Below are 16,959 nucleotides of genomic sequence, written 5' to 3'. Positions count from 1 at the left end.
TCTCAGCAACTTGAAACTTGCTTGCATCTCTAACCTTTCCCCGTTTCTCTCTCTCCACAAATCCTATTTGACCTGATGGAGAGGGGTCTCAGCCCAAAGTGTCTACTGTTTAATCCCCTACATAGATGTTCCCTGTCTTGCTGAGTTCGTCCAGTAATTTGTGTGTGTTGATCAAGATTTCCAACATCTGCAGAATCTCTTGTGTCCAGGATATTGTGTTTTATTTCAGTATGCCCTTCATTTTACTGTCTTTAAGAATAACTTTCCCCCACTAGAAAACATTGATCTGTAACTACCAGCTCAAACTAACAAAGCACACCTTTAGCTCAATACTTTTATAAATCGTCAAGCCACATAGTTGTCATAGATTCATAGAACTGCACAACACAGAAGATGACTCTTTGGCCGACCACTTCTACACTACACATCTACACTAATCTACAAACCCCATTTCCAGAAAAGTTGGGATATTTTCCAAAATGCAATAAAAACAAAAATCTGTGACATGTTAATTCACGTGAACCTTTATTTAACTGACAAGTACGAAGAAAAGATTTTCAATAGTTCTACTGACCAACTTAATTGTATTTTGTAAATATACACAAATTTAGAATTTGATGGCTGCAACACACTCAACAAAAGTTGGGACAGAGTTAAAATAAGATTGAAAAGTGCACAGAATATTCAAGTAACACCGGTTTGGAAGACTCCACATTAAGCAGGCTAATTGGTAGCAGGTGATGTATCATGACTGGGTATAAAAGTAGCGTCCATCAAAGACTCAGTCTTTGCAAGCAAGGATGGGTTGTGGCTCACCCCTTTGTGCCAAAATTCATGAGAGAATTGTTAGTCAGTTCAAAAGGAACATTTCCCAATGCAAGATTGCAGAGAATTTAGGTCTTTCAACATCTACAGTACATAATATTGTGAAAAGATTCAGAGAATTCAGAGACATCTCAGTGCATAAAGGGCAAAGTCGGAAACCACTGTTGAATGCGTGTGATCTTCGAGCCCTCAGGTGGCACTGCCTAAGAAACCGTCATGCTACTATGACAATTATAGCCACCTGGGCTCGGGAGTACTTCAGAAAACCATTGTCACTTAACACAGTCCGTCGCTGCATCCAGAAATGCAACTTGAAACTGTATTACGCAAGGAGGAAGCCATACATCAACTCTATGCAGAAACGCCGGCAGTTCTCTGGGCCCGAGCTCATCTCAGATGGACCGAAAGACTGTGGAACCTTGTGCTGTGGTCAGATGAGTCCACATTTCAGCTAGTTTTTGGAAAAAACGGGCGTCGAGTTCTCCGTGCCAAAGATGAAAACAACCATCCTGATTGTTATCAGCGAAAGGTGCAAAAGCCAGCATCTGTGATGGTATGGGTGTGCATCAGTGCCCACGGCATGGGTGAGTTGCATGTATGTAAAGGTACCATTGACTCTGATGCGTATATTAGGATTTTAGAGAGACATATGTTGCCATCAAGGCAACGTCTCTTCCCAGGACGTCCATGCTTATTTCAGCAGGACAATGCCAGACCACATTCTGTACGGGCTACAACAGCGTGGCTTTGTAGACACAGAGTGCGTGTGCTTGACTGGCCTGCTGCCAGTCCAGATCTATCTCCTATTGAAAATGTATGGCGCATCATGAAGAGGAGAATCAGACAACGGAGACCACGGACTGTTGAGCAGCTGAAGTCTTATATCAAGTAAGAATGGACAAAATTTCCAATTGCAAATCTACTACAATTAGTATCCTCAGTTCCAAAGCGATTAAAAAGTGTTATTAAAAGGAAAGGTGATGTAACACAATGGTAAACATGCCTCTGTCCCAACTTTTGTTGAGTGTGTTGCAGCCATCAATTTCTAAATTTGTGTATATTTACAAAATACAATTAAGTTGGTCAGTAAAACTATTGAAAATCTTTTCTTTGTACTTTTGTCAGTTAAATAAAGGTTCACGTGAATTAACATATCACAGATTTTTGTTTTTATTGCATTTTGGAAAATATCCCAACTTTTCTGGAAATGGGGTTTGTAATTTATCTGCACTAGGTCCACAAAGTACTCTTTGCATCCTAGCCAGAATTCAATAAGGTTCATCTGAGCTTCTCTGCTTTTCAATTTTATTCCTATTTTAAATATACCTGATCACTTTTATTGAACACCTACTTTATTAATTTGCACATCATTAATTTCCATCATCAGGGACTCCCACCACGTAGTCATACTCTCTCTCGCTGCTGCTGTCAGGAAGAAGATACTTCAGGACTTCAGAAGAGGCATCAGGACTCTCACCACCAGGCTCAGGAACCAAACTTCACTTGCCCCATCACTGAAATATTCTCACAACCTATGGACTTACTTTCAAGGACTCATTATCTCATGTTCTCAAAATTTATTGCTTATTTACTTATTATTGTTATTTATTTATTTTTGTGTTTACACGGTTTGTTGTTGTTGCACGCTGTTAGTGCATTATTTCATTGATTCTATTATGGTATTTATTTTATTATGGATTTATTGAGTATGCCACAAGACAATGAATCTCAGGGTTGTGTATGCTGATATGTATATACATAGAACAATACTGCACAGTACAGGCCCTTCGGCCCACAATGTTGTGCTGACCCTTAAACCCTGCCTCCCATATAACCCCCCCACCTTAAATTCCTCCACATACCTGTCTAGTAGTTTTATAATAAATTTACTTTAAACATTGATCTGCACGCTCAGGTCCGTCCGCCTCCACCCCATCTCTGATTTAACGTTAAGTTTCTTTATTCTTACCAAAAGGTATTAAATGGCCCATTTAATTTTTTTTTGTCATTAAAACCTCCATTCTTCAGGTTTATTCTTGCATCCCAGGATTATCACTATCCTCTTTTAGTAGCAACACTCGATAAATTTGGAGTAATCTACAAATTTCCACCTCAGACGTTCCTAATCTGACATCAGCACCATAAATTCACAGGAGAAAGGCTTTCACGCCCCTCACTCAATTCATGGATCTGGGAGGCGACATATCTCCCACAGTGCACTGGGTCTGGAAGCTTCATAAAAGTAGTGAGCGGAAAAGGTTCTCTAGTGTGAGACGGTAGCTGCGGAGCTGTTGTTCTCTGGGCAAGTCCTACTGTAATTTACACTTAAAACAAACCGTGCCTTGTAGCGCTCCGCAAACGTAGAATATTCGCCAGCAGTATTAGCCAAAGAGACAATAATCTTCATTTTTTTCCTTAAATTAACCTGCAGCATCTCCCACAAAGAGGAAAAGCGACAACAATGAGGGAAATTCTGCACATCCAGGCTGGACAATGCGGGAACCAGATCGGAGCCAAGGTAGGCAACTTAACAGAAACTACACTGATATAATTTATCTTTATATAAATACACGATGCCGATAATTTCTATCAGTAGTAGTTACTCTGAGGTTACAATTTATAAAATGTTATAAATACCGGATTTCTCTCTCAAAGAAAATTAAACCACACCCTTCCCCGATTCTTTTCAAACGGAGGAATTTAATTCTGTTAAGATGCAGTCCAGCAAGCAACATACTACTGGGCACATTTTAATCGCAGCTATTGTCTCCGAGGTTTTCTTTAAAGGAAATTAAATACAAAGTGGGGGAAAATCTTGGGTATTGTTAACTGGGACTGAATGTGAGGGCAGCTGGACATGCGCCCACGCGGATGACAGCTTTGTACCCCTCCCTCTTCGTTCCTTTGTCTGGATGCCAGAAGAAGATCCGGTGTAATTTCGATCAGAATCCAGCGCAAACCCAATTTGAAGTAAACTCACGGGGACTCGATTAAAAAATAAAACCCTTTAGCACTGGTTCCTGACGGTTCCAGAATGCTCAGGTTATTTGAAGCGTTATGACCCTGAATCAGAGGAAAGCTTTGTGCAGCTCGGATCACGAACAATGTCTGTTTATCTTCTCCCCTATGCAACATTATTTCCGAATCCATTGTGTTTTCCAGGATTGCGGATTCAGGGACTTTTTCCGGGCTCGGGTGCTCTTGATTCTTTTTTAAATGGGTCGGTTTGGGTTAGTCCAGGCTCACCGCCCCTGCTGTCTCCCGTTTCGCATTATGCCCCCGGGATGTGATTTTAACCGCTCATGAGGCATTCAATAATTCTCCCTTTTGCATTCTCCGCTTGCTTGCCCTCTCCCAATCTGTCCCCGTGTTGCAAAGCAGCTGTGGGCACTCTCGCTAACAGGGGTTGGCGCAGTCTGTCACCCACAAGTGCTTAATTTGAATTGAGTTCTGTTGTTTCATGAAGCCCGTGTGGGAAAACTCGGCGATTCTGTGAGAAAACCCTTCTGATCAGGGTTTTATGCAGCTCTGTGACCCAGGTGCCGCTTTCCCCATTGTGCAAAAAGATCGAGCCCGGCGGGAGGGTGTGGTTAAAACACTTCCACCATGGTAGGGTTCACAAACTCCTCGCCCCGCCTATCATGTCCTGCGCTCTTAATGCTTGCCGCTTGAAATCAGATCAAGTCCGTACCCACACGTCTAAGACATCTCGGAAACTTGCCTGCGAGCAACTGTTGTATTGTTCAGAACCCTGTGCTGTCAGTCTGAAACACTGCTTCCTTAACACGCTGAAACAACGCAATGGATGCAAACCGCATCTGCCATTTCTTCGGAAATCTGCATCCAGTCCTTCAACAATTCTGTATCTGCTGGTTTAATTATATTGTTACATTTTTAAAGATACAGAGACTCAGCCAACGTTTGCCAACTGAGCAATGTTTAATAAATTTAGCTCAAATCCTCATGAAGAAGTGAATGTGACTTACTGAAACTACCGTAATAATTGGGAGGCAGCTGTGACGATACAGCGAACCATATTAAAATAATAATTTTACAATCTTTTAAAGATATATCTACCTTCTTTCTAATTGGGTGTCTGAGATAAAATTCTAAATGACACAAATGGTTTAATGGCAAAACCCATTCTCCACTGAAAGATCATTCAGTAGCCTAGTTAATACAGAATAGTCTTGCACTAGTAGTATGTGTGTGGCACATTTATTAACCTAATACCAATTGTTCCGTATATCAAGCAAAAAATAAACTGCCGGAAGAGCCCAGGGGTCAAGCAACATCTGTGGAGGCAAATGGATGGTTAACGTTTCAGGTCAAGATTTTTCATCACGCAGCGCATTTTTTATTTAAACATCAAAATGAATTACACTATTTCTGCAAGCAGTCTCAAAAACAGCATTAGGGTATATCTCTGCCTCACAGCATCATTGCTACACTTTAACTGATATTCACTCTGTATTGACTTTCCAGAGGCAAGGCCATGCAGAATCCCAGTCATACAGTATTCTACAAATGTTGGCCCCAGCAACACGTTTGATGTTTCTCTACAGCTAGGTGGCAGTAGATTGCAGTTTGGTTTTATCGGGAATATTAAGGAATTAATCGTCTAGAGAATTCACACCCATACTCTTTGCATTTGGTAGCAGCTGGACCTTAATAAAGCATCTATCTGAAATCAGTTTGGGATAGTCTGAGATGAGACATACAAGGGTGTCAGTCTGGAAGTCAATAAAACTCACACAGATCATTGGCATGATGTGTCAGTGGGATTCATTTACAGAGACTGGAGTTAAGAGGCCACAAGATCTATGCATACTGCCCATGTTAAACATCCAGAGAGATAGGTTTCCCGTGTAAATTAGGGCTTTTATTTTGCACCACTTACACCATTTGGAAGTTAAACTTTTCCTATCTGGATTCTTTGCTTTTTTTAAAAAAGTAGAAGTGACTCAGTTTCTAAAAGGTCTAAATTGCATGCCTTAGCTTAGGCATCATATTTCGATCTCAATCTTTGATTTTTTTTCTATAATCCTTTTCCAATTGTAAAATAAATACACTGGACAACAAAAATTTTGCTTTCTGAATACTTCTGGGTGTATATTATTTATTTTGGGCTGATCATGAAATCTCCCATTCACACACCATTTTTGAAATCGCCTATATTTGTTATTTCAATTCCTAATTCAAGTCCGAATAATGATACTAAGATTAAGGAAGCCATTTTTGTTGGTCATCAATGACAGGCATTTTGAAGAACTTCTAGTAGGACTGGAGAACGTTGCACGGAAGGCATTCAAAGATGTTGAAGACTTTCTTGGCAATTACAGAGCACCAAACTAGCTGGTTGACAATGCGCTTCAAGCATACAAAACGTGACAAAAGATTCATTTTCTGCATTCCCTCTTAGACTTGTTCCCTGCAAATCTCAGCACTGTAAGTGAGGAGCATGGTGAAAGGTTTCACCAGGACATTGTGGTCATGGGGAAACGGAATCAGGACAACTGGAATCCATCAGTGCTGGCTGGCTGATTATTAAGTGAAAAGCCTGAGACACTGAGTACAAATGAAAATCATAAACAAAACATTTTTAGTTTAGTTGACCAATTGCAAAGCAACAGCACAGTTACTGCAATTAAGTGCATTATATTTAATAAAATTTAATTTCTTGTTTCTCCAAATTCATAGGTGATACAAGTAGTCTGAAATTATATTCGTCAAGTGGTCTATTGTAAACAAAATAAAATTCTGAGGAAGCAACATCTTTGAAAAAAAAACTGTTGTCCAGTGGTATCATAAACTTTGGTTCAGAAGCTTTCCCTACCAAACTGTAAAGCTTCACAGCCCTTGAGATTTCCCATCTATCAATTGTATCTGATATGTGTTTATCATGAGGACGTAGAGCTCAATAAAGATTCTGGTTAATTGGGCCATTAGTTAATCAGGGCAGCCATTTATTGGGCCAACTCTTAAAGAACAAAAATTAATTGAGAAAATATCTGGGATTGTTTATTTGGGACACTATACCACTTAATTGGGACAGGAGACCAGTTTCTAACCTGTGTCAGTTGCAGCCATTAGACACTACGTCATAATTAGGACGAACAGTTTTTAATTAGCACCGCTTGCATGTATTTGTGTTAAAAAAGCAGTGATTTTTGTCACTGGGAAATAAGCAGTAAGACAATTCAGTGGTTTGCTCATTGCCAGGCATTCGGCTTTGGAGATCCCAGAAATGGCCAGGAGTGAAAATGAAATGATTTCACTACTTTAACAAGTTAGGAACTGCAAAGAATTTGAAGACATCGACAATCATCTTGAATGTTACAATGAAAATGAAGATTGGAGGAGGAAATCGTTGAAAGGATTGGATGAAGGGCAGTCCATTATCTACACTAGGTGTCTGCAAAGATTTTGTTCATTTATGGTCAATCAAAAGAACATGGCAGCATACACTGGATTAATTCCTCCATTGATAACTATTAGGAACTAACACACAGTTTTATAGTACTGTAATAGTATTGATAGTGTTCAAATTTGTTCTGTTTTTCATTTAAATACATAATTTACTCAGTTAAACAGTAGTTTGTCTTTTTTGAACCTTTTTAACTATTTTCATGAAACTTACACTAATCGGGACAACCACTTAATTGGGCCAAAATGTACTGACCCCAATGTGTTCCAATTAACTGGAATCCAGTTTATATAAAACTGACTCTTGCAAATTTACATTTGGAAAACATCTTTTGGTATGGTGGGAAATAACTGTGTCACACCATAGCAATCAACTTTCAAATTTTTTTCAAACTACGAGGGGTGATTGATAAGTTAATGGCCTAAGGTAGAAGGAGTCAATTTTAGAAAACCTAGCACATTTATTTTTCAACATAGTCCCCTCCTACATTTACACACTTAGTCCAGCGGTCGTGGAGCATACGGATCTTGTACCTCCAGAAAGTGTCCACAGCAGGGGTGATTGATAAGTTAGGAAGGAGAAGGAGATGAGTTATACAACTCTTGTTACATACACGTGCAGGTCAACTCTTCGGTGATTATGCAGAAAGTTTGAAGTTAACTCATCGCCTTCTACCTTAGGCCACAAACTTATTGATCACCCATGATGAGTTATTAACTTCAAACTTTCTGCATGATCACTCAATGAGTTGACCTGCACATGCATGTAACAAAAGCTGTATATCTCATCTCCTTCTACCTTAGGTCACCAACTTATCAATCACCCCTGCTGTGGACACTTTCTGGAGGTCCAAGATCTGTATGCTCCACAACCGCTGGACTAAGCGTGTAAATGTAGGAAGGGACTATGTTGAAAAATAAATGTGCTAGGTTTTCTAAAATTGACTCCTTCTACCATAGGCCACGAACCTATCAATCACCGCTCGTATTGTCTCTGATTGGTTAATGCAGAATCTCAGGAGTATACAGCTGCAGAGCCAGGAATTGAGTTTTTTTTTTAATACAACATCTGGTTGACATCTGAATCCTGGATCAACTGAAACTTTCTAATAAGATTTGTGCACTTTTGTTTGGTGAGTGTATTTGAGCAGACTGGGTTTGAGGGCTCTTTGTTGATCAGCATCAGGATTTGATGGTTTAAGGTCTGCATTCCACCAAGACTGAAAGATCTAGTTTTTGAGTGAATTTGTGATCTGTATCATAGTTTTGGGAGGTGATCAGTGATGAACACGGAATTGATCCTTCTGGAAGCGCTTGCGGAGGGAGTGACATACACCTGGAAAGGATCAATGTATACTACAATGAAGCAGCTGGTAAGGAGTTACTATGTTTTCAGAAATTTCATGATGTCTGTGTCTCTGGATAGCCTATTTTCCATTGTACAACCTAGGAATCTATACTGAAATTTTTTTTGGTATAATCCAAAAATATTTATTCAAATGCATCTTTCCCCTTTCTATGGAAGGTTTCTTCATTTTGTACTTCTGTGTATTTCCAATCTGTGTGTTTGCTCTAATATTACTGTTGTTTGGGCCTTTTCCAGGTGACAAATATGTTCCCCGTGCGATTCTGGTGGACTTGGAACCTGGTACCATGGATTCCGTCAGATCTGGTCCATATGGACAGATATTTAGACCAGATAACTTTGTATTTGGTAGGGGGACAATGTTTTTCTAATTGCAAAATCAGAGTGATTATTCTGTTGAGATGAGCAGATTATATCAGATATTAACACTGATTCATGTTAGGGAATTGGTTTAGATCTTTGGTCTGTTAACCTTGGAAGTACTTCTGAGGTAAAAAAGGGGAAAAAGAAGGCAGGCTAACATCTCTTCCAATTCACAACTGAGTTGCTCTGGCAAGTGTACACTTGGAGGATATTTGGTAAAGCTTTGTGGTGTCTGCCAATGTTTCCTAATCCTGGACTGGAAGAATGGCCATACGTGTGAGGAATCGATAAGAAACATTCTTTTTCTTAAGCAGTCCCCTCAACATTAAAGATGGCTTGCTTCTTCTATTCTGGTTTAGTGTGTTCTGAAATAGCTGGAAAAACTAACGAGGAAACTATAAACCTTTGCACAGATGATACAGGTGGTGCCTGATGCAGCAGGCCAGTGGGTAGTTTGTGAGGCAGTCTTTGCATTGGGCTTCTCTGTGCCCGATTTATGGACCTGAGGTTCTCAGTGCCAGGCTAAATGTACCTCCTCTATTGGGCAGTCAAGAACCGGAGACTTCTAGGAGTCGGTGAGGATGCTGCATTCTTCAAGGTGGCATTGAGCACATCCTTGTATCTTTTTTCTGTCTGCTTAATAATCTCTTCCTCTGAGAATAGTGTGTGTGTTTGTGGAATCTGCTGTTGGATGTGCAGATAACGTGACATTTCCAATATTATCATCTGTGTTATAACATAGGACATTCAACAGTATAGGACAGGAACAAACCCTTTGGTCCGTAACTTTGTGCTGAACCAATTAAATTTGAATTCAAATGGCTTAACCAGATAATCTCTTCTGCTACACAAACCTTCCATTTATGTGCCTATCTAAACATCTCTTAAACGTCTCTAATGTTTCTGACTCTACCACCACCCTAGGCAGCATATTCCAGGCACCCACTACTCTGTGTAGTAAAAAAACTTGCCCCTCACATCTCCTTTGAAATTACCCCCCTCACCTTAAATGCATGCTCTCTGGAATTAGACATTTCAACACTTGGTAAAATGTATTGTCTGTCTACTCTATCTATGTCTGTCATAATCTCATAAACCTCTATCAGATCTTCCCTTGGCCTCTGGCGCTTCAGAGAAAACATCCCAAGGTTGTCCAACCACTCATTACAGCTCATGCCCTCTAATCCAGGCAATATCCTGGTGAACATCTTCCACACCCGCTTCAAAGTCTTGACGTCCTTCCTACAATGGGGCGACCAGAATTGTATGCAATACTCCAGATGCAGGTGAATGACTGGAATTGAATGCCTTAACTAATAAAGATAAAGATATCATATACAAGAGAAAATCTGCAGATGCTGGAAATCCAAGCAACGCTCACAAAATGCTGGAGGAACTCAGCAAGCTGGGCAGCATCTATAGAAGAGTAAACAGTCAATGTTTTGGGCTGAGACCGAAAAACTGGACTGGAGAAAAGAGATGAGAAGTTATCTGTCTATCTGTGTAGACACTTTCAGGGAGCTGTGAACTTGGACCACAAGATCCCTCTGCTCATCAACACTGTTAATGATCTTGCTTTTAACAGTGTACTGTATCTTTCCAATTGACCTACCAAGGGGCAACACTTCACATTTGGCTGGGTTAAACTCCATCTGCCATTTCTCCACCCATATCTGCAATTGATCTATATCCTGTTGTATTCTTCGCCAGTTTCCTATGCTACCCATAACACCACCAATCATTGTATCATCTGCATATCATTTTCATCCAGTTCACTTATATACATCACAAACAGCTGAGGTCCCAGTACAGATCCATGCAGAACACCTCTAATGACAGACCTCCAGTGAGAGTAAGTCCCTTCGATCACAATATTCTGTCTTCTATAGGCAAGCCAGTTCTGAACCCAAACAGCCAATTTGCCATGCATCCCTTGCATCTTAATCTTCTGGATGAGCCTCCCATTAGGGACCTTGTCAAATGCCTTACCAAAAAACCACGTAGGCAACATCCACAGCTTTACCTTCATCAATCACCCTTTCAAAAAACTCAATCAAGTTAGTAAGACTTGATTATAATTATATTCTCACTGCTGGGGATTTGACCTGGGACAGAATGCTCATTTGGTTCACATCCTTCCAATGAATTTGATGGATTTTTCAGGAAAGGTATCAGTGGTACATTTCAAGTGCCCTGAGACACCTGTCATAGGTCGTCCAGTCCCCAGAAATGTAGAGTAGGGATCACCGCTGTGTTGTAGATCTTAAGTGTTGTACCTGGTCTGAGGCCTTGATCTCTAAGTGCTCTTTGTCAATTAAACAAAATCAACAGTGAATTTCATCAGTCCAATTTTGCCAAGGCATCAGATGTGGTCCATCTTTTCCAGGAACCTTAATGACAGAGGGCAGTGTTACACAGTGGGCAGGTTGGTAGAGGACCTGCTGTTTTGACAATATTGACTAAGGCCAATAAGCTTCAGTGAATGAATTGAGATAGTTTGGAGTTTGTCTGGATTGTTTGCAAAACTAGGCATCACTTGCATGTTGCAGCTCAGCTACTGAGATCCTGGAGATTAGTCTGCGTAAACTGTATTCAAGTAAGTTGTGAAGATTAGCTCGAGTCCCACAGGAAGTTGGTTGGAGTTGTGATGGAACATTGTGGTGAAAAACTCTAGAAAAGTTTTGGGTCAAATGGAACTAGGCAGATTAGTAGTTGGGCATGGACTAGATGAGCGGAAAGGCCTGTTTCTGTACTGTAATGTTCTATGATTCTATGAGGGTCTTGTTTTATATCAGTCTTCACTGACAGTGCTGTGTTATAGACTGTTAATTAGCATCATGGTTTGCAGGCAGTCATGGGGCAAATGTAAAATGAAAATAGATTTTTGTGCAACTAAATTTGAGGAGAATGTGCTTTAGTGAGGCTGAAAATGGCCATTTATCATGGTTGGTGTGGCCTCATATATCTTTTGTTGTGGCTTTGGACCATGACCACTGGCCAATTCAGACAGCAGCTCTTGAGCCACTGAGCAAGAGATATCTCAGAACCCTGGTGTGAATTTCTCAGCGCCTCCTCTTAACACAACTGAACCTTCTTCCTTTCTTGAAGATGGTCACAACTGCAGCATCAGAAATCCCTGGTGTACTCTCTTCTTGCCAGATGCAAACAGTGAGGTTGTAGATTTAAGTAGGGGTATCATTTACCTGAGGTCTCTTTTTTGAGGTGGGGTGGGAAATGTAGTTCTTTTCAATTTCCTGTTGTTTAGAAGTGACAGCTGGTACCTATGAAGCTACCCTACAGCTTGGGTTTGTTCCTTTAGGAAAACCGTAATGAAGAAAATAAACTAATGGAAATACTTATTTGACACTGTTTTTAACAGTCCTTGTCTTATGAACTGATTTGACTCTCAGCGGAAGTATACTGTAGGGATGTATTTTTTAAATAGGCAATAATGCTGCATTGTTGCGGGGAATGAAGTACAAATTATCATATGTGAAGGGTTTTCTGTAGGGAAATTATTATATTCAAACTGAATCTTTGTCTAATCAATATGTGCAGTATAGTATCCTTTTGGGGTGTAATTCTTCTTTCTAAAATACAGTTGTTTTCTCTCAATCAGAGAAATAATATTGTGGCTTTGCATAGATTAGCTTTGGAGTACATACTGCAAGTCAATTGTTCTCTAAGGTCTGAGGTATTGTTTCTTCCAGGTCAAAGTGGAGCTGGAAATAACTGGGCCAAGGGTCACTACACAGAAGGAGCGGAACTGGTAGACGCAGTACTTGATGCTGTAAGGAAGGAGTCGGAGAGTTGTGACTGTTTACAGGGATTCCAACTCACTCACTCTCTGGGTGGTGGTACTGGCTCAGGAATGGGCACCCTCCTCATCAGCAAGATCCGTGAGGAATACCCTGACCGTATCATGAACACCTTCAGTGTCATGCCCTCTCCTAAAGTTTCAGACACAGTAGTGGAGCCATACAATGCGACCCTCTCTGTGCACCAGCTGGTAGAGAATACAGACGAGACCTACTGCATTGACAATGAAGCCCTTTATGATATCTGCTTTCGTACCATGAAGTTGACCACTCCCACTTATGGAGATCTCAATCACTTGGTTTCCGCCACCATGAGCGGAGTCACCACCTGCCTTCGCTTCCCTGGACAACTCAATGCTGACCTTCGCAAGCTTGCAGTTAATATGGTGCCCTTCCCTCGGTTACATTTCTTTATGCCAGGCTTCGCCCCACTTACCAGCCGTGGTAGCCAGAATTATAGAGCACTGACGGTGCCAGAGCTTACTCAGCAAATGTTTGATGCTAAAAACATGATGGCAGCGTGCGACCCGAGGCACGGACGGTACTTGACTGTTGCCGCCATCTTCCGAGGCCGAATGTCCATGAAGGAAGTGGACGAGCAGATGCTCAACGTCCAGAACAAGAACAGCAGCTACTTCGTGGAGTGGATTCCCAACAACGTTAAAACAGCTGTCTGCGACATCCCACCAAGGAACCTCAAGATGTCCTCCACCTTCATTGGCAATAGCACCGCTATCCAGGAGTTGTTCAAACGCATTTCGGATCAGTTCACTGCCATGTTCCGCAGGAAGGCCTTCTTGCACTGGTACACAGGTGAGGGTATGGATGAGATGGAGTTCACCGAGGCTGAAAGCAACATGAATGACCTGGTATCTGAGTACCAACAATACCAGGATGCCACTGCAGATGAGCAGGAAGAGTTTGAAGAAGAAGAAGGTGAAAATGATGAAGCATAAATTGAAAGGAATCTTTAAGAAGCTGCAACAGAAGGTTGCCAAGCAAGTCATTTTTCTGAATCGGTGTTGAATTCTGCGTAATTTGCCAACCTTTTAATCCAGATACTGTGATATTGACAGTACTGTGAAAATTGGATCTCTTTTGAAGATTGTACGTGTGTTTGTGTGTACGCGTGTGATTTAACATGTTCTGTAGTTCTAAATCAGCATTGCCCCATTATGCTAAATTATTAAACCAAGACTTTCCAAAAAGTATTGCCTCCTTCATGAACGAGCCTGAAACACTTCTGAAGCTATTTTAACTTTTTTTTATGTCTAATAGATTTTAGAGTATTACATGTATGATTTTAAATATAAATTTAACCTTTTTCAGCTTTGGTGCTGACATTATGGCCTTATGCACTCTTCCAGATTTTACAGTAAAACAACTTCCCAAAAGTGGGAACAATGTTGTCAACTGGAAAAAGGTCAGGGTGAGCTTTGCTCAATATTTGTTATAAAGAAAGACAGGGGCATTAAAAAAAAACCTCCTGCAGAGTCTTTAGAAATATCATTCACTTTTTTTACTGAGATAATGTGAGAATACTAAACTGGGGCACTCAGGCTTTGAAGTAGTCAAGAGTTTGTTTATAATGAAACTATTTAATAGACATAATTTTTCCTAGAGGTGTAGTACCATGAACTGTTTATTAGTGAGTATCGCGGTCTGGTAGTGTTGCGTTGACTGAAATGCAGAAATGGGCCCATGAAAGGTGATTTTCACTTCTGTGAATTGCTCGGCCTCAGCAGGCAAACATGGCTCTTTTTGAATTTGGTCATTCTCTGTATTGCATGCAAATCTAACTTTGTCTTTCTGCCATGCTAATAAATCAGTAAAATACTCTTTTCCTGTTTTTATTTCATCCAATAACTGATTACAGCTGAATACTGCAACCACACATTACTCTTGCCAAGTCTAAAGCTAAATGGAGGAAGGATGGAGAAGTGGCGAGAGATGGGATTGCATTTGTTACGTTTTGCATCAAATGAGAATCGGGAATTATGAATCCCCGTATCATACGTCCCAGCAAATAAAAACAAATTGTTCACAATTCCTCCCCACATGCACACGAACACAGAAGAACTAAATTTCTTTGCTAATCTTCACCAGCCTTATATTAACTACACTCTAAAACTGGACTCATCATGGCCGTCTAAACAGTGCAAAAGCAGCAGGCACAGGAACAACATTAAAACTGAGGGGCAAAAGTAATATATAATTTTCTTTTGATGAATTATGTTTCATTTTTAATTGCTTTTATGCATTTTAATTTTTATACATTAATCATTAAGTGTTTTAATTTTTATACATTAATCACTTTACTTTTCAATAGGTTTTAAACATTGACACATTTAACAGCTGATTAATCCAGGGAATGTGGCTTAGCTGGTAGTCATTTTTTTTCCAGTAATTTCAGAGGCTGGGTTTATTCTATTCATTAATTGCACCTCCCTTCACCCCAATGACAGTAGTAATGTGTACTGCTATGTAAAGGCTGATTTATACTTCTGCGTCGAATCTACGCCATAGGTACGGCATAGCTGCATACCCTATGCTGTAGCCTAATGCGCACCTCTCCAAAAATGTAACCACGCGTCGCAGCGACGCAGACTGCAACAACTGTGATTGGTCCGCTTGGTAGCATCGCATTTCCTCCTACGCATTTCCGGTTGCTTCTCCACCATTTTCAAATTGAGAGAGAAGAAGAACGTGATTTGGAAAATGGACCAAACCAAGGAGACGTTAATTGAGTCAGAAAATATGTACATTTGTACGACTCTTTGTCGCCATACTATAAAGACTGCCAAATGGCATTAAATTCGTGGAAGGAAATTTCCACAAACATCAGTTTGGATGTCACAGAATGAACAAAGAAATGGAAAAACTTGAGGGACAAGTATGTGCATGTCCAGAAAAGACTCGCAAGAAGAGCGGGGACCCAGGCATAAAAAAGTGCCCGCGTTTTATTTGCTTCTTTCCTGGCTGGCACCACATATTAAGCACCGGGAAACAAAGTCAAATTATGACGACAACAAGGTATATATAATATGTTCTTTGTATCATAAATTTCTATGTTGTAGTAAGTGTTTAGGCTAGCGAGCAAGCTAGCAATACTGTCTAGTTGTAAACACTGAATATTGATTTGCACAAAGATAATGCTTCTGTAAAACAAAAATGTAATATGTAATAGGCTGTAATTGTATCTGGCTTGCTAATGATGCAAACACAATAACCAGTATTCTGCCAATGTAGCCATATGCTGTTTTCTCATTTTCATAGCTCTGCCAATCCGTGTACAAACACTGAATGCATATATTACCTGTATGTATAATTACAAAGAGTAACTTAAACTATTTGCAATTTCTTTCATAATCGCAGGATGGAAATGATTCGACCTCAGGGCTGTCCACCACTTCAGTTGCTGAGGAAAACCAGCCACCCGGCATTCCATTTTCACGTGCAGAATCATCAAGTAGTGAGACATCTCCTCTGTCCCCCACCCAAGGATGGCACAGAAGAAGAGGAAAGAACATGATGACTGGTTTCTGAAGCAGGTCTCGCCCAGTTGGATGAACAGAGGGCGGAACTGCAACATAGACTGTTGCAAGAAAATGATGAGCTCTTCAGGTTTGGGGAAACAGTTGCAGACATGCTGTGAGGCTGCCAGAGGAGCAGAGGTCACAGGCAATGTTCCATCTCTACAAACAGCAGAAGCAGAAACAATGAACGATTGCATATTTTGATATTTAATTAATGTAATATTTTGTAAGTTCCTACACTATACATTTTCCACACTTATATTTGGGCACTAAACTGTGTAATTTTCAGTGCTTTACAACTTTGCACCTTGTATAATATTGTGCATGTTACTGAAAATAAATAACAACTTCATTTTATACCAGGTCCTTTTTTTATTCAAACAGCCACATGTTATTTATAGGCTCATTTATTTTATGTCCTTACAATTTACTGATTAAGTTGGCCACGACACACTGTTGTTCTGCAAGGGCAAAATTGCATAGGTGATTGAAAGAAGGCCATCAGGTCATTCCGTACACCAGTGGCAGCTCTGGTGGAATGGCACCTTGAAAGGTAATGAGGATCTAGAGGTTCCAAGACATTCGTGTCCCCTGCCACCACTCTTCGCCACTCGCCTGGCTGAGG

The 16,959-nt window shown here is 40.4% G+C and overlaps 1 protein-coding gene across 2 annotated transcripts; it reads left to right on the top strand.

Annotated features, from left to right (window-relative positions):
- Window positions 1–3,081: 3,081 nt before the first annotated feature.
- On the top strand, window positions 3,082–16,677 carry LOC140735892 (tubulin beta chain-like). 2 transcript variants are annotated; one of them, XM_073061475.1, is made up of 5 exons: window positions 3,082–3,343; window positions 8,516–8,624; window positions 8,855–8,965; window positions 12,691–12,770; window positions 16,174–16,677. In XM_073061475.1, exons 1-5 carry the CDS (start codon window positions 3,287–3,289, stop codon window positions 16,342–16,344), a joined length of 528 nt encoding a protein of 175 aa, XP_072917576.1. In that variant the 5' UTR covers window positions 3,082–3,286; the 3' UTR covers window positions 16,345–16,677. The 2 variants fall into 2 exon arrangements, with proteins under 2 accessions (XP_072917576.1, XP_072917575.1); XM_073061474.1 differs by lacking the exon at window positions 16,174–16,677 and having other exon boundaries at window positions 3,123–3,139; window positions 3,257–3,343; window positions 12,691–14,637.
- The last annotated feature ends 282 nt before the right edge of the window (window positions 16,678–16,959 follow it).

The sequence above is a fragment of the Hemitrygon akajei genome, chromosome 11, assembly GCF_048418815.1.
Source record: "Hemitrygon akajei chromosome 11, sHemAka1.3, whole genome shotgun sequence".
In the NCBI taxonomy this organism is placed as follows: Eukaryota; Metazoa; Chordata; class Chondrichthyes; order Myliobatiformes; family Dasyatidae; genus Hemitrygon; species Hemitrygon akajei.
Note: the sequence above shows the minus strand (reverse complement) of the source record. Positions and strands in the feature narration are given on the sequence as shown.

Bases quoted from the DNA above. Each gene is read 5' to 3' on its own strand.
- LOC140735892 (XM_073061474.1), top strand. From the start codon at position 3,287: ATGAGGGAAATTCTGCACATCCAGGCTGGACAATGCGGGAACCAGATC. The intron at 3,344-8,515 runs GTAGGCAACTTA...TCTGTATCATAG, and splicing joins GGAACCAGATCGGAGCCAAG to TTTTGGGAGGTGATCAGTGA. The intron at 8,625-8,854 runs GTAAGGAGTTAC...GGCCTTTTCCAG, and splicing joins ATACTACAATGAAGCAGCTG to GTGACAAATATGTTCCCCGT.